Genomic DNA, 23,495 nt, shown 5'->3' with positions numbered 1-23,495 from the left:
AGACGGAAACAAAAGGCAAAATGCAAGGCTAACAATAAACTAAACTGGGTGAGCTAAATTAACTTAAAAACCTACAACAGGAACATGGACTTGACGCGAGGAGACTTGACGCAACTTCTTGGCTTGCAAACAAAGCAGACGATCTGACAATGACACACTGAAAACACAGGACTTAAATACACAGGAGGTGATTAGGGGAAGTGGGAACACATGGAGGAACAGCTGACTGACATGAACCTAATGACAGGACGGGGGAAGTGAAACTAAATACAATGAACAAAGAACACACGACTCCTTCAAAATAAAACAGGAAACACTGAAACTAGACATGACAACACAAGCTTAACAGACCTAACACGTGATGAACGATACAAGAACTCAAACATAGAAACCAAGGAAACAATAATTAATAACTGCCTTTCCTTAACTAAAGCTAAATAGGAATGACACAAACTAATCACATATCTAAAATGAGACAAATACAAAATGAACTCAGAGCGCTGGGTCAGAGACCCAGCCTGTGACACACACTGAGTTATCGGCCCAGTACGGTGGCCAGCAGGGCCATTCGGATGTACATGCCATTCTCCGCCTGACGGAAATATGCCGCCCTCGGGTCTGTGTCCACCTCCACGCTGAGAGAGAAATAACAAAGAGAAACAGATCATTAGTCCACTTAATCAACACAATAGCAAATAATGTAAGGTGGGTTAAAATAAAATTCAGTTCAAATTTAAGTTAGTTAAAAGAAATCGTACTGAAATTAGACATTGTACACAAAACGTTACATTTCTGCAGCCCATTTAAGGGCTCAAGCAACATTTAAACAACACAGCTGGAACTGATATTGTTGTCAGACATTTGACTGAGCGCGTCTCACCTGATTTCATTGACTCTGGGCAGCGGGTGCATCACCACCATCTTCTGTTTGGCTCCAGTCATGATGTGAGGAGTGAGGACGAACTGACCAAAACACTGAGAGAAACAACAGAGTCACAGTTAAAGATCAAAAATACTCCGGGATCATCCAGTCACATGAGACCTGAGCTGATTGGTTCTGTCTGCACCTATGAATGCTTAGCTAAAGGGTTCCACTTCCATATTTCCCCACACGCTTACATCTGTAGAGGGGTGAGGGAACGCCTTCTTTCTCGCATATCTTCTTGTTTTCTTAAGACAATTCTATTTAATAGTTTTGCCTCTAGAAATATTTCATTTGGAAAGAACTTTGTGACGAATAACTGAACAAATCAGCTGCTTTCCACTAAAGATGAACTCCAAATGCAGACAAACTCCAGCTTCACCAGATGGAGTCAGTGGAGTTTGCAGTGCAGAATAGTGGATTAGGGAAAATGTCACCATGAGACCAACTGAACGATATCAAAAACGATTACCGGGCCAGCATGAGGCAGGAAGCACCAGGCCTAACTACAGATGCGCTGTGAGTATATGCAAGTATCTGTGTCACAAAATAAAACCCGTCGGTGAAATGAAACTTACGGCTTTGTACTCCTCCTCAGATGCAAACCTCTCCTTCTGGATCCTCGTCATGTAGAGGACGTCGGTGTCAGGCAGAGCCTCCTCGATGCTGTCAAACTCCTCCTGCAAACAAACATGTTTTTTAAAATTAGCAGTTTTTAGTACATATTTGTGAAAACTCCTCTTTGCTGTGTAACCATGTTTAGTCCTCACCTGTTTGATGCCCTTTGAGGCCACGTAGCTGACGATCTCTGCTGGCATGTGGAGGTTTTTGGGAGCCACGTAACGCAGAGTGATGCGGTACTGGGTCAGCAGTTTGGCGAGGGAATGAACCGTTCGGCCATGTTTCAGATCTCCAACCATCGTTATCTGACAGACGCCACAGTTTTAACATGTTTTCATGTAAAGTTTTATTCTGGCTGAAGATTAAATTAAAAAGGAATCATGTCGCTCACCGTCATGCCGTTGACCGTTCCCAGCTCCTCTCTGATGGTGAAGACGTCCAACAGGGCCTGAGTGGGATGCTCCCCGACACCGTCGCCAGCATTGATCAGCGGCTTACGGCACTGACGGGACGCGCTCTGAGAAGGAGGAGTCACGTGCGTAAGATATTAAAAACTCATCTTCAAACTAAACAAGCATCAAAAAACACACAACAGGGTGCTGCTGCAGTTACTTTTATGACCAATTAGTCTTTATTTTCTGTTATGTAAAGAAAACTTTTAATAAAAAAAAGTATCCATCTAAAATCCACCTCTACAGCTCCAGGTGTTGGGTGACGCAGCACGAGGACGTCAGCGTAGCCACTCATGATCTGGACAGAGTCCGCCAGCGATTCTCCCTTCAGCGAGGAGGAAGTGGCCTCGCTGGAATGGACGACGGAGCCGCCCAAACGCTGCATGGCCGCTGCGAAGGAACTGCTGGTGCGAGTGCTGACCTCATAGAATATGGAGGCCATTACTTTACCCTGAACAGGAAGGCATGAGGAATGAGGGATTACTTTAAGGTACCTCATCATTCTATAACTTTGGTCATGTTTGATACGAACATCCACCATTGTAACAGCACATAACTGAAATTAGTGAATAGTGCAGTAACATGAGGCACGTTTAGGAGATACCTTGAGTATTTCCAGGCTTCGTTCCTTCTGAACCATCAAACGTAAAGTGTGAGCAACATTGAACAGGTGTGAGATCTGAAACAAACGAAGGACACAAAAATAAGCTTTTGTTCAGACCCGAGATCTTGTTTCAAACCTGTCAGCATTCCCAGAGTGTGTTTCATCTTCTTCGGCGTACCTGCTCCTTGCTGAACTGTCTGACAGACAAGATGTGCTGTCCCACCAGTGGGTGAAGCAGGGGAGACATCTGCAGGTGTGACACCTGACCAGGAGGCACCTGTCCTGACCCAGACTGTGGGGACAGCAGCCTGGACAGTGGGGGAGGATGGCTGTACCCGTCAACAGCAGCGGCTGGTGGGAGCATGACCATCTCTGTGGGGATAAGAGTCGCAGTGTATCAATGACTGGAACACAGCAAAGGTGTTTCACTGAGAATCAGCAGGAGAACATCAAACAACTTTAATTCAACTTGTTTTTATACGGCAATGAACAGTTTTGACATACTTGATTAATGGACATACCAGCTGAACATGTGAAATGATATGATAACATCTGCTTCATTTTTTAACCCCTCTTTCAACTTATTGATACCTTTTGCCTAAAGAAGGCTTTAAAAATCCCCTGTTAAGGCCAGTGTGGCGAGAATAAGGCACGGCGGGACCACGGAGTATCATTCGGAGCCATCTTTATTTACATCTCACCACTACACACCCAAACCCCTGAGTCCCCGTGTTTTTAACTAGGCGGGCGTGATTAAGGATGCCGTGCAGGTACGTCCGCCCTCCCTGCACGGCACCGCAGACCACGCCCCACCACAGCCAGGCAGGCTGATAATACACTGGTAGAAACATTGGGAGAAACCCTCGAGGTAAAACAAAAATCTGCTGTTCCAAAGCATTCTGGGAGCTGTAATACCTGGTGGCAGGCCGGGATCAGAGGCACGGTGGATGCGGGGCGGCAGCAGGTAGCGGCTTTCTCCACCAATGCGTCGTGGGCTCGCAGCTCGAGTCCGCACTCCATCGCGGGGTGGAGTTGGACGCCGACGCTCAGGAGTCTGATGGAGCAGAATTAATGTAAACAAAACACATGAAGTAATACCCACATAGAGGAGTTCAAGAAACACTCAAAACAGTTCTAAGTACAGGCTTTAAATGTTTTTGTTTGTAATTAAACTCTGTTAGCTGTACGTTCAAATTCTGTGAACTTTTTAGATGTCATCTACGCTCATAAGAAAGAAGACCGGGGATATAAGCACCGGAAAAGAGCTTCCTCCAAACGGTGCCGTCTAAGACCTCTTTCTTAGAAATAAAGTGAGGAGCTGCTATTCCTCCACATTTCAAAAGGAACAAGTTGATATCTGCTGTTTGCCTCCTACCAGACATTTCAGGCATGGAAGAAACACCAACTTTAATCACTGATCTGAACCTCTCGATTTTGCTTGCTGTGTCTTTTACAGCATTTTAAACTAATTACATCTAAGAAGTTCTTTTATTCAATTTGTTGAATGAAATTCTAGTGTTTTCTTTCAGTTACGTTTACTTAGCATCAACTAGCCGATATCTGCTGCTGTGTGCACGTTCTTCATGGCTATGGCTGCTAAAGAAGTGTGTTAGTGTTGGCAGATAACTTCACTCTCTTCTTAAATCTGGTCAATTTTGGCTCCAAAAATAATCATGGCGGTGGCCAAAACACCAATGTGATGTAATATTATTGTAGAGTCTTTATCTTACAACAGAAAGCATGGAAGGCAGCTGCATTATTACCGCATTCACTTTTATTACCATTGGAGTTTCTTTGACAGGTTCTGGAGGATGGGTGGAAGAAGTGGGCCAAGTCTTCACATCCTCACCGTAACCTGGAGGCACGAGCACCTGAAGGAGACAGGACACGTACTTTATTAGATCAACTACATTTATTCTCTTTGTTTTCTTGTTCAAAAGCAAAACGCACGAATGCTGACCTGGCCGTCGATGTAGGCCACCTCTCCTCGCAGGACCACGCGGCGGACTTTACCTTTCACCTTCATACCTTCGAAAGGAGTCCACTTAGACTTAGTGAACTGCATGGCCTGAGGAATAACCCACTCCTGCTCCAGGTCCACCTGAAAGACACGTAATTGATAAATAATTAGGAACATATTTCATCAGAGTACGGATAGGCTGCTAATTACTGCATCAAAATAATGTCTCCTTAAAATGAATTCCCTTTAATTGTGTTTGTCTGTTTACCTCCACGTAGGTGTTTTCCTGAACGGGCAGGTTGAAGATCCTGCGTGGATTGTCATAAAGACGTCTGGTAATATCATCCAGAGTCAGACGTCCATCACTGACGGAGGTGAGCAGCAGAGGCAGCATTGTTTCCAGACCGGGGTAACCAGGAGGAGGACGCTCACTGTTCTTCTCGTCTACAGAGTGAGGAGCTAGCAAAACAAAACAAAAACCGTACAGTTCAGGAAGGTCGAAGACAAGTCTGTCTGCATGATCGTGACAGAAAATGAATGCTCTCTGACCGTGGTCTGTAGCAAAGCAGTCGATAATGTCCAGATTTTCCCAGAGTGTCTCCATGTCCTCGCGTGTTCCCAGCATGGGTCGAACCTGCGCTCGACCGTCGCCGATCTGCGCCACATTGTCCTCACATAGGAAGAGGTGGTGAGGGGCGACCTCGCATGTGACCTGGATGCCCTTCTGCTTTGCAGCTCGGATTATCAGGATCTGAAAACCATTAAGAAGTATTAAAACTGTAAGAAAGAATCAAAAAAATTAAGATAAGATGCACTTTAACAGCCGAAGCAATCGATAATAAAACAAACTAATTAAAAGTAAATTACCTCAAATCCACTGAAATAGTTTAAAATAAAGTAAAAGTTGCATAAAATTAACAACAATAAGAAACAGCTCTTTACCTCCTCTTTCTTGGCCACGTGACAGATGTGGACTGGCCGCTGGTACAGCTGGGCCACCATGAGGATCGCCGCCACCGTCTGCTTCTCAGCGTGAGCCACGATGGGCATCTGCTTGGGCCATTTCTCAAAGTGCTTTAAACAGATCCACATGGTTAGGGCTGAAGCATCTCTAATGGCCTTCCAGCAACACTTAAAATCCAGCCTACCTCCATCCACAGGGAGACGTTGTCCATCTTGAGGGTGGAGTATGTGTCATTCAGGTACATCTTCAGACCGGCGGTCTGGCTGGCGATGGGCGGCAGGACAGCAGCGTTGTCCGTGGCAGCGCCCACATACAGGGCGTAGTCGCAGCGGCTGCCTGCTTTGGCTAACTGGTGACACAATATAACAGGAGTCAATGTCATATCGCTTCAAATTTTACTGAAAACTGAAGTACTCATTTCTAATCTTGTCCTTTCTGGTCACTGCCAACAAAAATCTTAACATTTCTGCATTAACAGGATCAGCCAACAGATTAAAAAGCGAATACAATTTAAAAACGTGGGTTTACCTTCTGCACCAGAGCCAGATTATTAGCATCAGTGATGGCGGGGGAAGTGTTGGGCATCGCACACACCAGGGTCACTCCTCCTGCCAGAGCAGCTGCTGTGCCTGAGGAGAAGTCCTCCTTATGGGTGGCGCCAGGCTCCCGTAGGTGAACGTGGACATCGATCAGACCTGTGATTCAATCAAAAACCAAAATACTTCACCTGGTATCTTTGTACTAGTTTGTCTGCATAGCTCGACTTCAAATATTTAGAAAAAAACAGTACTATGTGAAAAAGAATTAAAATGAGAAGCTGAACTATTAGTGCAAGTAATTAGTAAAGCTTTTAGTAGGATGAAGTATTTACTGTTTAAAGAACCTCAGTCTTTGAACAACTTTGCTTTAAAGACTCAAGAATTCCTGTTTCAGAAACAAACATCTAACATTACATTAGTGTTGTTGTTGCCGTTTACGACCACTCACCGGGCAGACGGACGAGTGTCTGGGATGCCATGCTGTCAACATGAGTTTTCACTGGTGGAGTCCTTCCAATCTGACGAAGAGCCTGCAAACGAGTCACCCTTTATTAATCATGTTCCCATAGAACCACATCACACAAACATCCTAACAAAACAAAAAACAAACAACAAAAAAAAAAAACAGATCGCGTACCTGAACAAAGAGCTTGGTGCACTTGATATCGATGATGAGCGGGACAGAGTAGTCGATAGCCATACGCCTGGTCCTGTAGCCTTTGGTGACAAAGGAGGAGAGCCTTCGACCGCCGCTGTTCCTCATGGAGAGGTTAATGACAAGGTCGAAGTGGTTCTCCTCCAGGTAGTTCATGATGCTGCGCTGCTTCTCTTTGGTGGCACATTCATCGCTGTCGTACTCCTCAAACGGCCAATCGATTGCAGTCACCTGTACAAGGAGACAAAACAAACTTAAAGACAATATCTTAAAGAGTCTTAAAGTTTCTATCCTGATTTCATCCTGTCATAGATTAATACTTAAAATATAGTGTTATTAAAGTACTTAAGTGAATGCCACAATTATGAACAATGACATTTCTAAATACATTTCTGCTGTTTTTCAAAAGCTCTAGCAAAATAAAACATTTTTACAGTTACATTGTATCCATGTATAAGTGCTGCTCATCTGGAATCTTTGGTTTAATGTGCAATTCAAGAGGAATGATAAAGATGTAAAGGGTTACCAGGATTAAAGCATTTAAAAACAAATACACACAAACACGACCATATTCATGAGTCACTCACAGATGTGCCACTGCAAAATAAGTCGATTTTGATTTAAATAAAGTTTGTTACTCCAAAAAACGAAGCCTGTGTTAAAAGAATTACCTTGACTCCATGCTCTGTGTAGAAGTCAGCCGTGCCCATGCTGGCATACAGGTCATATCCCAAAGACTCCAGGGCCTGCACGGTGGGCAGCAGCTCACTCTTGTTCTGCAAACACAAGTCAATGCAAATAGTTTGGATGAACAATAAAATCATAACATCAGTGCTGAAAGCTGGAAAAATCTATTTCGTTTACTATGCTTCACACAACCGGAACACACTGCAGCTGCTCCTTAAAATCAGATCACTCTTAAACTTCTTAAATCTATTGTGGTAGACAGACAGTTTCAGTTTCAGCTCATCTTATCTGACATCGATGGCCTTTTCATACAGTTCCATTTGCTGTTTTTTAACCCAGCATTCATATCTTTAGACTTCCCTGAACCACGGTCGCCCCTTAATATAGTTTTTCTATATTCAGGCAAACAGATCATAATATTTCAACACCGCAGAAAAATAAATGTGGTCCGATGATTTTTATTCCATTTGTGTTGCTGAGATGGTTTTGATCGAGTTTAACTACATCTGGTCTCATGGTGATAATATTTACAGTTATCAGCTGTTGGTGGAATCATCAACAGCTGCTGCAAAAACAAATAATCAAGGTTTGTTGCTTTTCTCGTTAGAAAAGTAGCAGATGCATAAAATCTGTTGTTTATTCCCATGTGACTGACCAGCCACAAAAACATCTGCACCTTTAATGTGCCACTAAAATGCATCATTCGTACTTCCAGCTGCATCACTTGTGAGCTGAACTCACTGTTCACATCTGGATCCCTATCTGTTGTGTTTTTGTCAGTCGAAACCTTTAAGTACCTTATAGCTGCCGATGGAGAGCAGGATGTTCTTCTTGGGGATCTTGAAGCCTGTGGAGAGCATGGCTTTGAGGTAAGCCTCGTACCGGTTCTCCCCAAAACAAGCTACTTCTCCAGTGCTGGTCATCTCCACCCCGAGCACCACATCAGCTCCGGCCAGCCGAGAGAAAGAAAACTGAGGGACCTGGAGGACATTGAAGCAATCCGTGATGCTCAGTCAGATGAGAAGACAAAAGTGATTTAACATGAAGGGAAATTTATGATTGCTTCCACACTGCTTACCTTGACTCCCACAATCCCTTTCCCTTTCATCAGGCCCACTGGCTCCACGTCCTCCCCCATAATGTACTGGGTAGCCAGAGCCACCAAGTCCACTCCCAGCGTCTTGGACACAAAGGGGAAGGAGCGAGAAACTCTGACGTTGCACTCGATCACTTTGAGCTGGTCATCCTGAGAGAAAAACACAGCGGTGAATGAATGCTCTGACCAGTGTTGATAGAAGACATAACTGTCCTTTGCATTATTGACACAGCTTAATTTTCACAACTTAATGAGGACTTTCAGGGTCTGTACTTTACAATGTAAACACCTTAAAGTAACGGACAAACAATGCCATCTGTGGTGGCTGTAAACGGGAAGAAACATATCTGTAGCTTGTTTTCCCAAATCTACAGCAAAAGCATCACATTTACTTTTATTTTTCATGGAGGTAACTTGTTAGTTTGCTTGCTCTGCATGAAGATGACATAACTCTTATATGAACGACTGGCACCAAGCTCAGCTTCTCTCAAAAACTAACACTGCATTAATCTTTGCTTTCCTGGTGTCCTTGGTACTCGCTCTAACGCAGCGGTCCCCAACCCCCGGGCCTCGGACCGGTACGCGAGTCGTTTGGTACCGGGCCGCGAGAGTTGAGGCTCAGGTGTGAAATGTATAGTTTTCAGGGTTTTTAATCAGTTTTCAGCGTTATTTTGTTATCGTTCTTATCGTTAACTCTGTTTTCCTGGATCTTTTCATGTGTGTTATGAATAAATCTTTTTTTGGTACCGGTACTAGTTTTATTTTGTTGTATTTATCTGTGACACCTTAAAGGCCGGTCCGTGAAAATATTGTCGGTCATATTGCGTGGCGCAAAAAAGGTTGGGGACCGCTGCTCTGACGCATAGTTTTTGTTTTTTTAAATGACCCCAGCTGCCTTTTAAAAGCTTCAGGAGCACAACAATGAGGTCACCTGAAAAAAAAAAATCCATGTAGCACTTGTATATTTCTGTTACACCAGAAAATAACCCCCAAACATTTCTAGGTTTTTATTAAAACCCCTGGAGGGTCCTAGAAAAATGCATACACTATTGGGCTTAGAGCCACAAATCGACCACGCCCAAAGAAGTGCTATAAAAAATTTATATATTAATATTTTATTCCACTTTAAATTAGCCAATCTTTTAGACCTACTTCTCCTTGAAATATTCATGTCAAGTTTTAATTACATTTCGCGGATTTTAACCCTTTATATCCCGGTTTGGTCACATGAGCGCACTGCTTTTTTTGCCCCAAAAAACATAAAACTTGAATATTTTCCAAAAAAAACATTTGAGGTAATATTCAATTGTTATTATAATTAGGCCTTTAGATGGACTAAAGATTGGCACCAACATTCATTTCGATCGCCTTTTTTTTTTTTTTTCCAGGACCAGAAAATGGTCTCCAGGCGGCAAATGCTCCTCCTCTAGGCCGAAATAAGTGCATCGTGCCGGGGTAAGTCGCGACGATTACCGGGGCACGATCACCGGGGACCCGTTTTTCCAGCACACACGCCCGATACCACGTGACAACAAATACGTCATTTCCTGTTGACTAAAACAAAAAAAAAAAGCACCCTCTCACGGTCCTAGGGACCAAAAAATTGTCCCGCCCGATCAGCGGGCGAAGCCGCTGCTGCACGCCGGAAATGAGGCTTAATTTCCCGCAGGTCTATCTAAGCAGCCCGCTGTTTTCCAGCCCGGGGTCAAATGTGGAGCAAGGGCGCCGCCCGGTGGACAAATAAAAAAATTACAACTCTAAGGCCCGTCCTGCAAAATGAAAATGAACGCTAAACATCAACGATCCCTTTGACCGTAATTAATTTGCAGTGAAAAATAGCGTTTATAATGGGTTTCAATGGGGCACAAATCGACCACTAAGCACAATAGTGTAAGTTTGTCTGTAGCTTAGCCACTGAAGCTAATTGAAGGAAGTCAGACTTGAATTTTGAAATAAAATCATATCAAACTTTTTTTTTGGAGAATTTGGCTATAGTCCATTCAACACTGTGCAAATGGCATGTAATCAAAATTTGAAAATAGCCACAAATCAACCCAAGACCCTCCAGGGGTTTTAAGTACACGCAATATTTTCACTCTCACATTTTACTCTGTACTGGAAGACTTGTTCATTTTCAAGATTCATTCATCCATCCATTTTCTTCCACTTTATCCGGAGCCGGGTCGCGGGGGCAGCAGCCCAAGCAGAGAAGCCCAGACCTCTCTCTCCCCAGCCACCTCCTCCAGCTTATCCGGGGGAACACCAAGGCGTTCCCAGGCCAGCCGAGAGATATAATCTCTCCAGCGTGTCCTGGGTCTGCCCGGAAAACCTCGCCCAGGAGGTATCCAGGGGGCATCCTTGTCAGTTGCCCGAACCACCTCATCTGGCTCCTTTCGATGTGGAGGAGCAGCAGCTCTTCAAGATTCTCTCAAATAATTTTTCACCATATAAACTAAGGTTTTTTTATTTAGGCGTCATAGTTCTGAAGAGAGATATGTGTTTTTTAATAGGTGGACATTTCTGCCAGCAGGTTGAGGATTAAAAAGGTCGATCATGCTTGGCTAATTTGAGCAACTGTGCCAACTTTACAAAACTATACGTTTTTATACCACAACTCCCCGTTCAGCCTTAAATGCCAGAAGAAGAAGACTAGTCTCCCTAAATCTGACTCTGTTTATTACCGGAATCTGGAAAATACTGTAAGAAAGCTACATAAAGTATCAGCATTGAGTAACAATTTAAATTCACGTCCTCAGCAACAGCATTTAACAGTATTTCCATGTACTTCTTACCTTTGCAATTAACTGCAGGTTAAACGGCCCGGTGACTTGCAGCTCCTGACCGATGGCGTGAACGATCTGCATGATCCTCTCTATGGTTTTCTGATTGAGGTCCTGAGGCGGTGTCACCAAGGTGGCGTCACCAGAGTGAACTCCAGCGTTCTCCACGTGTTCAGAAATCGCAATGCCCATCACTACACCGTCACATGCGACAGCGTCCACGTCTATCTCCTGCGAAATTTATAAACAGTACAGCCTCAACTCAACTTGATAATAATCAATAATTCTGCTGTAATTATCGGGTCTTTAACTACCTTAGCCTCCTGAATGAATTTAGAGATGACCACAGGGTGTTCCTTGGACACTGCTACAGCGTTACTCAGGTATTTCTCGAGGTCGCTGTCACTGTAGGCGACGTTCATGGCCGCTCCGCTCAGAACATACGAGGGGCGAACGAGGCAGGGATAACCGACCGTCTCGCAAAACTTCACAGCAGACTAGAGCAAAGAAGAAACGTAAACGTCATCGAACGCTGGCTTTGCAACTATTTTTCTTAGTGTTGTATGTACAATAGTAAATAACAGTAAATATAATTTACTAGCATATTAAGGCAACATTTGAGGGTTAAACATCTTTAACTTTACAGACCGAGACATCGGTGACATAAAACGAGCTCATCGTCAGTCTGCTGTACCTCAGTGTCTGAGAGCTCCTTCCACTGCGGCTGGCTGATGCCGATGGTGTCCAGCATTCGGGAGAACTTGAACCGGTTCTCAGCGCTGTCGATGAACTCGGGCGAAGTCCCCAAGATGTGGCACTGCTGGCGGTGCAACGACATGGCAATGTTGTTGGGAAGCTGGCCTCCCATAGACAGGATCACTCCCTCTGGGTTTTCCCTTTCATAGATGTCCATCACCACCTGAAAGATGCATAGAAATACTCATCTCTAACCACGAAACACTGCAGATTAATACGTGTACAAGGAAATTAATAACAGTGTTAGAAAGTTTGAGGGGATGACTTGCAACAAAGAGCCCAGAGGCTACTTTCACCCAAAATGTGAGACTTGAATCAAGTCACATTCACCACAATCACACTTTCCCGTATCAGCTAAAACTTACCTCAAAGGAGATCTCATCGAAGTAGAGGCGGTCGCACATGTCGTAGTCTGTGCTGACTGTCTCGGGGTTGTAGTTCACCATGATGGTCTTATAGCCCATCTGCAAATGGTTTGATGCTTATTTCGTAACATTTGGATTACTGGCTCTGGGGTGTAATAATACGTGTAATAATCAACACAATAAATGACAAAAAAAGATCTAAATTTGTATGTTTTTTCATAAATAAGTAAATTAATCCTCTCAAGCTAAAAACAAAAAAAAAAAGTTTAGTAAAGGAAATAAAGAGATGAACTGAACATGGAGGCGGTTCTTCCTGCTCCCTGGATTCAATTTCAGTGAGGTAAAAGACTAACTCAGTCATAAAGAGAGCATCCGGTATTAAAGTCTCACGTAGGCCTTACCTTCCTGAGCTCGGTGATGCACCCAACAGCGCACCAATCAAACTCCACGCTGCTGCCGATGCGGTACACGCCCGAGCCGATCACCATGACGTGCTGATCGTTGAAGCTCAGGTCGTCCTCTGTGCCGTGGTAGGTCAGGTACAGGTAGTTTGTGTAAGCTGGCCATTCAGCCGCCACTGTGTCAATCTGCTTCACCACTGGCAGGATGGACCAATCGTGACGCAGCTTTCTGACGGCCAGCTCTGTGCTGTTAGAGGGAAACGTGGATTCAGTGATAGAGGACAAACCAAGGAAGTTTGGATTCTTTAAAAGCACTTTATCTAAAATAACATTTCATGCTGATAATACCCTAATCACAGAGAAAGTTACCATTAAGTTAAACTAAGACAGTGATTATTTCCTTTCCTACCCACCTCTGTACAGCCAGTGCTATCTGCTTGTCTGAGAAGCCCAGCTGCTTGGCCTTAAGCATCACCTCTGGAGGCATGGAGCTCTCATCCTGGACGGAAGGAAATTAATCCAGCATCTTAATCCATTTCGAACAGCTCTTAGTTTTTTCACGTTATGTCTTATCGGCCTTACCTGATTGTAGGTCTCCAGCAGCAGCTCGTGGTCGGCGATGTTTTTCATCTTGTGCAGGAACCAGCGGTCGATTTTGGTCAGCTCATACAGCTTTTCCACAGTGTAGCCAGCTTTGAATGCTGCCGCCAGCACAAAGATACGCTTATCTGTAGGAGTCTGCAACTCCTGGTAAGCAGAGGGAGCACAACATACTAACTGAAGTAAAGTGCTGCTAGTTATTTGCCAGCCATGAGCATCAGCTCAGACATTTGGGCTTATTTTCTCAAAATAAATAAATAAAAATAAATCAGCCACACACATAGTAGCAGAACATGATTAACAGCATGCAATGAAACATTCCTCAAAAAACCCAGAAGCAGGAAGCATTACAGTAGTAGATCGCTCAGGGGAGATCTGGCACCATCTACTGGTCCCGTTAAGACAGAACAATACAGTTTTGACCTTTTAAAATGTCCTTATCACAATCATTTATAGGGTCACCATCCTAATAGAGGCGTAGTAAAACAGATCAACATGCTTTAATGTGCAGCACCATCACTCATCCTTAAAAGTCGATGGCATTGCATAGCAAAAGCACTAATGTTGTGTTCTGACCAAATATGAAGCAAATCATTGCATGTTTGGCTGAAAATGGTTAAAAATCTTTCAACCTGGGATAAAGTATTTGCTGACACTGTGCACTGAACAGGTCGTGCAGCAGCAAGGCATTTTTTAACCAGTACAACCATTTAACCTGGACTTCAGCTATGGGAGGTTACCTTTTCAGAGACAGGCTTGATGGTGTGGTCAAAGCCAACACAGTTCTCATCCACCATCCTCAGAGCTTTCTGGAAGGCTTCCTCAAAGCTACGACCAATAGCCATCACCTCCCCTGTCGAGGAAAAGGTTCAAGCACTGAGCACAATATCCATAATAAGCACCTGACTTACTGGCTTCTCTGCCCGCACTGGTAAAGGTTAACTTTATAATCAAACTGTGAAATAAAGCAGTAGAGTAAAACTTTAATGCCCTCATGGAGAAATCTGCTGTGATAGCAGTGCAGAAAAAATGAATAAATAAGAATAAAAAAGAAAGAAAAAACATAGTAGGTGCAAAAAATGACCATGTGAATTTATTGTTAGCTTTACTGAGACCAAACTAAGTATTTTTAAAATGCTCTGGAATACTAACAGTACTAAATCTACTACCTATTTACAATTTGTTACAACATATTTTTGTTCCAAGCTCGCTTTTGCCTCTTACCAACACTCTTCATGGAGCTGCCTATCTTGGTGGAAACCCTGAGGAACTTGCTGAGATCCCAGCGAGGCACCTTCACCACACAGTAATCCAAACTCGGCTCAAAGTTTGCCGTCGTCGAGTTTGTCACTGAGTTTCTGGACAAAAATACAGACGCAGTGCAAATATTTTTCATTGGTGAATCGCTTAATTTAAAGGCGCTTTACAGTTAAGACATTTATGCCAAAAAATAAAAAAACTACAATGCTTATGCTGCAACTGCTCAAAGCAGCTTTGTCAAAACAATAACTTCAAATTAACCAAACTGCCAGCTGTGCAGGTGATGAATATCATCTTGTTTCCAAATTTCTTTGCTGATGAAAAATTGTGAGCACGTTTATACTAAAAAAAATGATTGAATTTCAATGATCAGATGTCTTTAAGTGTAATGATTGACTAGCTACATGTTTCCTGGGTCTGTGTGACACTGTGGGGTCCACATGCAGTGAAGGCAGCGAGTCTGTGCTGCCTTACTTTACAGGCATCTATGCATCACAATTATTTTTTGGTCGTTTAATATACAAAAATTGATTTTAAGCTTGAATACTTTAAACCCCACTTTTAAAAAATGTTCAGTTTGGCAGAATACTGGAACGTCTTTGTTGGATGTCATCATTCTGTAAAAGCAGCGATGCCCCTGTTAGTTCATTATCCGCCGTTCTTAAGCTGAGAGACGTACTTGAGCTGTGGCAGCGGGATCCCCAGACCAAGTTTAGCTGCTACGTAGGCCAAAGGATAACCAGTCGCTTTACTGGCCAGAGCAGAGCTCCGTGACAGGCGGGCATTCACCTCAATGATGTAGTACTGCAACACATTATACATAGAAGATACAATTCAATCACAGACATTACGGGAATTAGACCAGGAGCAGGAATACCAGCTCCCCATGCACACAAGACCTGTTTAAAGGCCTGTTCTGATACATAAAGCCTATTCATACAAATCTATTCCTGGTTTGTATGAAATGAACTTGGTCACATTGATACCTAAAACAATTTTCTTTTAAAACTTATTGAACTAGGATTTACATAGCAAAGACTTTTTACAACCTTGTTATGGAGCCAAAACAGTAAATGTAAGCCGTTGACATACCTGGCTGTTACATTATCTGCAGATCCAGCCGCACACTCTGTACATCCTATAGCCATATAAACTGTATATACTTCAAGTCATGTTACCACCCATGCTTATTTCAATATACCTACACTTTCTGTACTATTACAGCATGTCACTGGCTTTAAAATAAGGAAATGCAAAACAGATCCACTTTATAGGTGAACACAGTCCTATTTGTGCTTTTCATCACCCAGGTCTTCACATATATGCTTACCTGTTCAGATTCGGGGTTAAGAGCGTACTGGATGTTACACTCTCCCACGATGCCGAGATGTCTGATGACTTTAATGGCCGTGTTTCTCAGCATGTTGTACTCGCGGTCATTAAGCGTCTGACTGGGAGCCACTACAATGGATTCCCCAGTGTGGATACCCAGTGGGTCGATGTTCTCCATATTACACACCTAAACAAGAGGAAACAACAGCCACTTTAAATCGCCCTCAGTTTTTTTTTAGTGAGTATAAACCGTTTGTTCTCTGGTCTCCTTTTACTCACAGTCACACAGTTGTCATAGGCGTCCCGGACCACCTCGTACTCGATCTCCTTCCAGCCTTTCAGGGATTTATCCACCAGCACCTGAGAGGTGTGAGCGAATGCTGCCGTTACCAGAGAGGTCAGCTCCTCTCTGTTGTTGGCAAAACCGGAGCCGAGGCCTCCGAGAGCGAACGCTGAACGAACCAAGACGGGGTAGCCAAGACGCTCAGCAGCTGCCACCGCCTACAGCAGAGTTAATCAGATAAATTTAGACTTCACTGGGGCAAAAAAACCAATCCAGAAGCTATTAATTTATAAGCGAACACGTCTCCTCACCTGTTCCACCGACAGAGCTGCTTCACTGGGAGCTACATGCTCATTGATCTCTTCCATTTTCTCCACAAAGATTTTCCTGTCTTCGGTCATCTCAATGGAGGAAACAGGAGTTCCCAGAACCTGCACTTTATATTTCTCCAGAACGCCCAGCTTGGTCAGCTCTACACCGCAGTTCAGAGCAGTCTGACCTCCAAAAGTCAGCAGGACGCCGTCCGGGCGCTCATTTTTTATCACCTGTAACAACAAGATGTAATGACACGAAGCACTCACAACACATGAAAATGAGACAAACAGCTCTGTGGATTTCACACTGGGAATTTCATCCCGTCCAAGACATTTGGAAGTCTGCAACTGAACTAAAAGCAGCTTAAGTGATCTTTGATTTTTTACTGTAAAAGCCTTTTAGCCTCTTCGTTTCCACTCTATACTGCCATATGATGGATGCAGGTAGAAAGCTGAGCAGGGATTTTTATATCTTTGAGCCAGCACATTTTTACAGAAACGTATTATGAACACTGAAATTTAAAAAGAAAGAAAAATAATAACATAAACTACATTAAATAAACCTGGGCAAAGACGGTAAAAATCTGAGGGAATATTTGTCCTCAAACTTGTTTCTTTTCATTATCATTATTAATCCGCACTCTTATTTTTCCTCTTACTAATTACTGGCTGTTGTCTCTATATTGCATCTATATAAAAACCAGAGTGGAGCAACGAGCTCTCTTTAGTCCACCAGCACCACCCTTTATCTTACATGATGACTTCCATGGAGCCGCGGATTTAAGGGCTGCAACACAAAGCTCATGTTTTGCCTTTGCTTTTAAACACTTGTGCTGCATTCAAGTGTTCAACCAAACAAAGTGATGGACCACGTAAAAGTGTATCTTATCCACAGTAAAGAAATAAAAATAAAGGTTGTCCTAGAACCCACTGTCCCAATTCCTACAATACAGACACAAAAGAAGACTGAACTACCTTCAACAGTCACCAAAGCTACAAACACACCTGTACAGAACTGCTCTGTGTTCTTTGGTGGGCTGTGATTATGTGAGACCCCTCAGTCTTTTAGACAAACACAATCTGGGGTCAATACTGACTGATCCGAAAAAAACAAACAAAAAACAGTTGACCTACAAATTTCACTGTGTCCACAGTTTCTCTTCTTTCATCAGTCACAGAGTTGCAACAGAGAGAATCCATACCTGAGTGACGTACTCTGCTGTAATCGGCAGAAAGTAGACTTTGTCAGCCAGATCTTTGGAGGTCTGGACAGTGGCAATGTTGGGATTGATCAACACAGTCTGGATATTCTCTTCCTTCAGAGCCTTAATAGCCTGGAAAACAGAGCAGAGTAACATCAGGAGGCACAGAAAAAAGTCCTCTGCGTTCAAGTGTTCTTCTTTAAATCCTGAATTAACCCTCCGCTTTACACACAGCCCAAAATAAGACCAAATAGCTCCTGTTTCACAGACCTGCGAGCCGGAGTAATCAAACTCTCCAGCTTGGCCGATGGACAGTCCACCTGAGCCTAGGATGAGGACTTTTTTGGATCTGACATGCCCTTCAGCCTTTGGGGAACCAGTGAAAGTGAGGTGGTCCATCAGACGCTGCTTCACTGGAAAAATATCACACAAATTGCTACTTATTAGTTGTTACACAAGCCAGACTTACAAGGGTTTCTCTTCTTCACAGGCATAGTTACATTACTACTATTAAATACCAATTACTACTGAAAACTACAAAAGTACTTTAGACATAAATTAATATGCACCACAACATTTAAGATGATAAAAAATGAAAGTTAAATTGGAATACCAGATTTTCCAGTGTTGCCCTCTTTATGGTCTTTCACCGTTTCAATGAAGACATCAAACAGGCCGACCAGATCTGTAGGACCAGCCATGTGCTCTGGGTGGAACTGAACACTGGATGAAAGGGACCACAAATGATTTAATTGGGTTTTTTCCGGCCAGTACAGAGGCACTTAAGGCACCAGAACCAGTCACTTCTAGAGTGAATCACCACTGGACTCCATCTTTCACCGACTGTTACCTGAACAGAGGCTTTGTGTTGTGTACGATGCCCTCGTTGGTGTGGTCGTTAGCATTTGTGAAGAGCACGTCCCAGTCTTTGGGCAAAGTGTCAGGGTCGACAGCGAAGCCGTGATTCTGACTGGTGATGAAGCAACGCTCTGTCCCATTATGGATGCACGGTTGGTTGTGTCCACGGTTACCGTACCTGAGAAACAAGAGGAAATAACACACTAATTAAAAGATGGATAAAAGACATTTCCCACGGTTAACAAAATCTATAATTATACATTTAGCTTAACCAAGGTGCCCTCTAATGAGGCATTATTATAGCAGAAGCTTTAATTAACTTGGCCTTTAGATTGTTCATCCAGGTACAGACAAAGCACATTTTAGGACGACTTGTTTGACACTTGTAGTCTTTCAGAAAGAATCTCCACAAACAACCTGTAATCTGTCTGATGGGATGCCAGCCACATTCCAGCAGGACACATGCTGCCCACTCCGACCTTCAGACTCTGCCGATGGCAGCTTTATCAGGCTGAGTCTCCCATAATAGATATGGCTACAGAATTTGGCAGACGTGTTTATTCAGCCTTTTTCAGAACAACGACGCTCAATCCAACCCTCTAGTGATCATAAGGGAGACGCCAGAGTGCTGAGAACAGCAAAAATCTGCATTTCACAAAGAAAGTGAGAGCGTGAAAACCTGTGTATCTAGAGAGAGTAGAGGGTGCCCTCAGTCACCCGAGGGCTCAGCAAAAGACAGACGTCAGTGAACGCATCACTACAGATTCACTCAACTTTTTACAGCTCAACCTTTAAAAGGTGCGTTCAGGCTGGCTAATGTGTGTTGCGTAATCTTAGTTTGAAGGCAATATTAATACTTGCTTGAGTCATGCAATGACTGGAATGTCAGCGACAGGAACACAATGATCCTGCCAGGAAGGCTTGCAAAATATGAGGACGTCCTATTTCACAACTTTAAGACAAGTCCACATTTACACTAGAACATACAGTGAGTTCTTCATTCACATGTGCTCACCCTTTCCACCAAAGGTCATGAAATTCAGCTTCTGACCAGCTGTTCTCACAACAGTGCAGCTGTGGGGCCGGAGTAAAAAGATGGAGCAAAGGTAACTTAAACAAATTTAAATAAAATGTTTTCACACCATCCACCTTCACTCTGGATCTTTTTTTGTTGTTGCTCATGAAGGATATTTTTTTCTTGTGCTTTTAAATCACTTGCTGTTTAGTCCAGCTCCAGCTAACAACACCAGAGCAAGCACTGGCTAACAAGCCTGCGGAAGGGTTTCGAATTTATTACAAAGAGAAAGAGGTGTGTTAAATTGAAGAAATTAGTAATCATGTTAAGTTTACAGGACTGAAAATAATTGAATACATTTTTCTTATAATGGAGCACCATTACTTTTTGATAGTAAACGTTGGTAAAAGTTTAAAATCACTTAAGAATCAAAGTTTAACAATTTATCTTTCAGGTTACGGAGGTGTTGAGTTTGAGGTACTCACTTCATCTTGTAGGTCTTGGCTCCAATGACCAGAGAGAGCAGCTGGTGTCCGAGACAGATGCCAAAAACTGGCTTTGGTTGGTCCACAGAGATCACCTTCCTCACGTTGTTGATGGTGGCCTGACAGAGCTGGGGATCCCCGGGACCATTACTGACGAACAAACCATCAAAATCTGGAAAAAGATGAGAAACAATTATTTATGTAACCACTGATAAAAGTGGTACGAGTTCCCCTGAAGAAAAATCCCCGACATAGCGCGTGTTCCTGACCGGCGGTGTCCAGCGGGTGGTCCCAGGGTACGACAGTAACACGGGCTCCTCTCTGAGCCAGGCAGCGGATCTGGTTGTACTTGATGCCACAGTCCACCACTGTGATACGAAAGCTGCCGCTATGATTGAACACTTTTGGCTCCTGGAGACAACCAAACAGAGAAACATCTAAATATCTGACAGGCACAAAACAAGCAGCAAGCTACCTGCTAAACAATATGTTTTGAGACAACTACAGACAAAAGCTTTTTATTTAGTTTAAAACCTCTTACTTGAGCTGAAGTGTGAGCGCTAAACTTTTCCTATGTTTTAGAGCTTTAAAAAAAACCTTCACAAAATTAGATCCACAGATCAAATCTCCAAGTTTCTAGTTTATCAGTAACATAAATAACGCCCTCCATTAGCACTCGAGAGCTGGCAGAGCTTCGATGGGACTGTAACAAAACTCCTGGTGGGTTACCTTCATGGAGACCTCTCGGACCAGGTTCCTCTTGTCGGGATTATCGAAGGGAATACTTTCCTCAGGAGTCCCGTCCACTATCAGCTTCCCCAACATGGTCCCCTTCTCTCGGATCTTTTTGGTCAAGCAGCGGGTGTCAACACCTGAAGAAAATGGAAACAGTTTGTAGCATTAAATTGAAAAGCTTGCATCTGATTATTTTATGCATTAATATATATTACAGATGCTGAGCAGTTTTCCAATTAAATTACGCCCATTTTTATTCTGGGTTTCTGACCTTGTAATCCAGGAATGCCTTGCTCTTTGAGCCACTGGTCCAGTGACTTGGCTGAACTCCAGTGACTGGGACTTTCAGACAGTTCTCCAATAATCAAGGCAGCAGCGTGGATCTTGTATGACTCAAACCACTGAACAAGACAACAACAGATGAGACAGTGTGTTTTATCAGAGTTAAGACTTCTTTCATTCAGATAAAACCGTCCCACAGAAGAAAAGAAGAAAAATCCTGACTCGCTTTTCCACTTTAAATATGTTAATAAGTTTGCAAATTAATTTTCACCTGGAGTTTAAATAACCGCTCACCTTGCTCAGCCCGAACTCTCCCTCTTCATCCATTGGCACACCATAGTTGCCAACCAGAGGGTAAGTGAGGGTCAGCAGCTGGCAGCGGTAGGATGGATCAGTAAGAGCCTCGGGGTATCCCACCATCCCCGTCTGAAACACTAAACACACAAAACATTCTTGAGTACATCATATCAACTACAAGAGCTTAAATCTGCCAGACAGTTAATAATAATTAGGTTTTTTCTTTAGAGTCAGAGAATATTAGCAAACTGAGTTCTTTTCTTTTTAATGCACACTGATGCACTTTCAATAACAATGAAACTCTTATGGTTTAGGACTTGGATGACTTTTTATCTCATAATTATGATTCTCTCATATTTAGTACAATTATATCTTTGTATCTCAAGTGTTGTATCTCATGAGCCGATATCCAATGTGTTTTTCGATCTCTATAGTCGATTATTTTATTGTGTTCTACCTACTTGTGTTTCTGTAATAAACGTTTGAAGGGATTATAACACCTGGCTGGAATACAGTCGCATTCCACCCGGGTATACGTCCTCCATCCAGCATACGCTTACATTTTTATTTATCATTTTAACGTTGCGTGACTCATCTCTGCAGTCACGCATACTGAATGTCAAAATCTGACCTGATCCAAAATCACTATTATCTTATCTTTAATTCGGCATGCTTATTACGACACAGCAAGCAGTTTCCTAGTCACATCTGCCTGCCAAAATACACACAGGTGGGCGCTGAAGGTAGAGGTGGGCGCATGGCTGTGATGGCGTCACTAAATTCCACTCTTTTTCAATGGAGTTTGGCACTGGGGGGGGGGAAACGTTAGGAGGATTTGGCGCTTTACAACTCTGAACCATGAGCGTCTTGGAACAAAGGGGCAAACCACACCACACATCCAGATTACACAATGTACCAAAGCAAATGTTTAACCCATGCTGAGTTATATTATACACAGGTGGATTATGCACAATAATAAACTGAGAGTCTGAGGTAAATTAAAACAGTATAAAACACGTACCAACTTCTCCGGATACCGACACGCTTGCACCAAATTGGCGGCCTTTGAACGTCGTCCCGTCCTCCAGGATCAGGGTTGCCATATTTGCCATTTTTTTGTAGTGATTACAGCTGAAACTAACTGCAGATACCGATAACTGAAGGATTTGTGACGAGTCCCAGTTTCCACGTGAACGTTCTGCCGCGCGGAAGCAAGAGATGTAGATGAGACTGAGTCACAAAATACTTCAAAAAACACCAATAAACATGAGATCTGGTGGCCAAAAACAAACCTTTGAATGTTGAAACGAATCCAATTTCAATCCGGGAGAAGCAAAACAAAGGAAATATGTTTAGGTTGACAGTTTAGAGTTTGTTCGGACGGGACGATGAGACCAATGTGTTCCACACGCGCCGCCAGCAGCGTGGAAGTCGGGCAGCAGGCCGCGACGGTAAGTTTGACGAACTGAGGCTTCACGTTTCCGCTAGGGATTTTCAACATAAAATACAAGCGTTACAACGAGATTCGGAAATTTTTTATGGTTCAAAAACAGATGTCATGAGTCCAGCTGAAGCCAGATGTGTCTACAGAAAAAGTTTTTTTAAAATCATATTTGGTATTAAAATAAATAAATAAAAAATGTAGAAATAGACTTTTCCATAGGAATATAAAAGCAAATTTTAGCTAAATAGCTAAATGTCAGGTTAGGAAAATTACATTAAAATAACATCTTGATGCATTCTCAATCATCCAGGAAAGTAAATCTTCAAAAGTTGATTCTGTTCATCTGGACGTAGCGTTTTGTGGGAGAAACGTTTCGTCACTCATCCAAGTGACTTCTTCAGTCTCAGCTGACTGCAGGTTTCCCCAAATCTTATAAACAGTACATTTGTATAATGACTGAAACAGTCACAGAAGCGTTGGAGGTAGTCCGTAAGAGATTACAGGATGACCCCAACCTCAGCAACAGGACCACTCTCAGCAACGACCAAGTGTGTTTGCTTTTGGAGCTGTGTCTTCATTCCACCTA

The 23,495-nt window shown here is 43.1% G+C and overlaps 1 protein-coding gene across 1 annotated transcript; it reads right to left on the bottom strand.

Annotated features, from left to right (window-relative positions):
• Nucleotides 1-291: 291 nt before the first annotated feature.
• LOC113007106 (CAD protein-like) lies at nucleotides 292-22,914 on the bottom strand. Its single transcript, XM_026143516.1, has 45 exons — nucleotides 22,758-22,914; nucleotides 22,487-22,663; nucleotides 21,463-21,602; nucleotides 21,158-21,287; nucleotides 20,881-21,023; nucleotides 20,421-20,562; nucleotides 20,152-20,323; nucleotides 18,644-18,829; nucleotides 18,407-18,516; nucleotides 18,064-18,206; nucleotides 17,794-17,925; nucleotides 16,589-16,822; nucleotides 16,274-16,495; nucleotides 15,993-16,181; nucleotides 15,342-15,466; nucleotides 14,627-14,760; nucleotides 14,143-14,255; nucleotides 13,385-13,549; nucleotides 13,216-13,301; nucleotides 12,803-13,049; nucleotides 12,402-12,500; nucleotides 11,975-12,199; nucleotides 11,595-11,777; nucleotides 11,293-11,511; nucleotides 8,483-8,650; nucleotides 8,202-8,384; nucleotides 7,389-7,493; nucleotides 6,700-6,948; nucleotides 6,511-6,592; nucleotides 6,052-6,218; nucleotides 5,708-5,872; nucleotides 5,502-5,633; nucleotides 5,109-5,310; nucleotides 4,828-5,018; nucleotides 4,560-4,700; nucleotides 4,381-4,470; nucleotides 3,515-3,653; nucleotides 2,778-2,971; nucleotides 2,600-2,674; nucleotides 2,234-2,446; nucleotides 1,935-2,060; nucleotides 1,693-1,848; nucleotides 1,501-1,602; nucleotides 881-975; nucleotides 292-635 (listed from the first exon to the last, which is right to left on the bottom strand). The coding sequence occupies exons 2-45, from the start codon at nucleotides 22,575-22,577 to the stop codon at nucleotides 536-538; spliced, it is 6,705 nt and encodes a 2,234-aa protein (XP_025999301.1). The 5' UTR covers nucleotides 22,578-22,663; nucleotides 22,758-22,914; the 3' UTR covers nucleotides 292-535.
• Between the last annotated feature and the right edge of the window lie 581 nt (nucleotides 22,915-23,495).

This window comes from Astatotilapia calliptera, chromosome 15 (assembly GCF_900246225.1).
Source record: "Astatotilapia calliptera chromosome 15, fAstCal1.2, whole genome shotgun sequence".
Lineage (NCBI taxonomy): Eukaryota > Metazoa > Chordata > Actinopteri > Cichliformes > Cichlidae > Astatotilapia > Astatotilapia calliptera.
The sequence above is the reverse complement of the archived record's forward strand: the minus strand, read 5'-3'. Positions and strand labels throughout refer to the sequence as shown.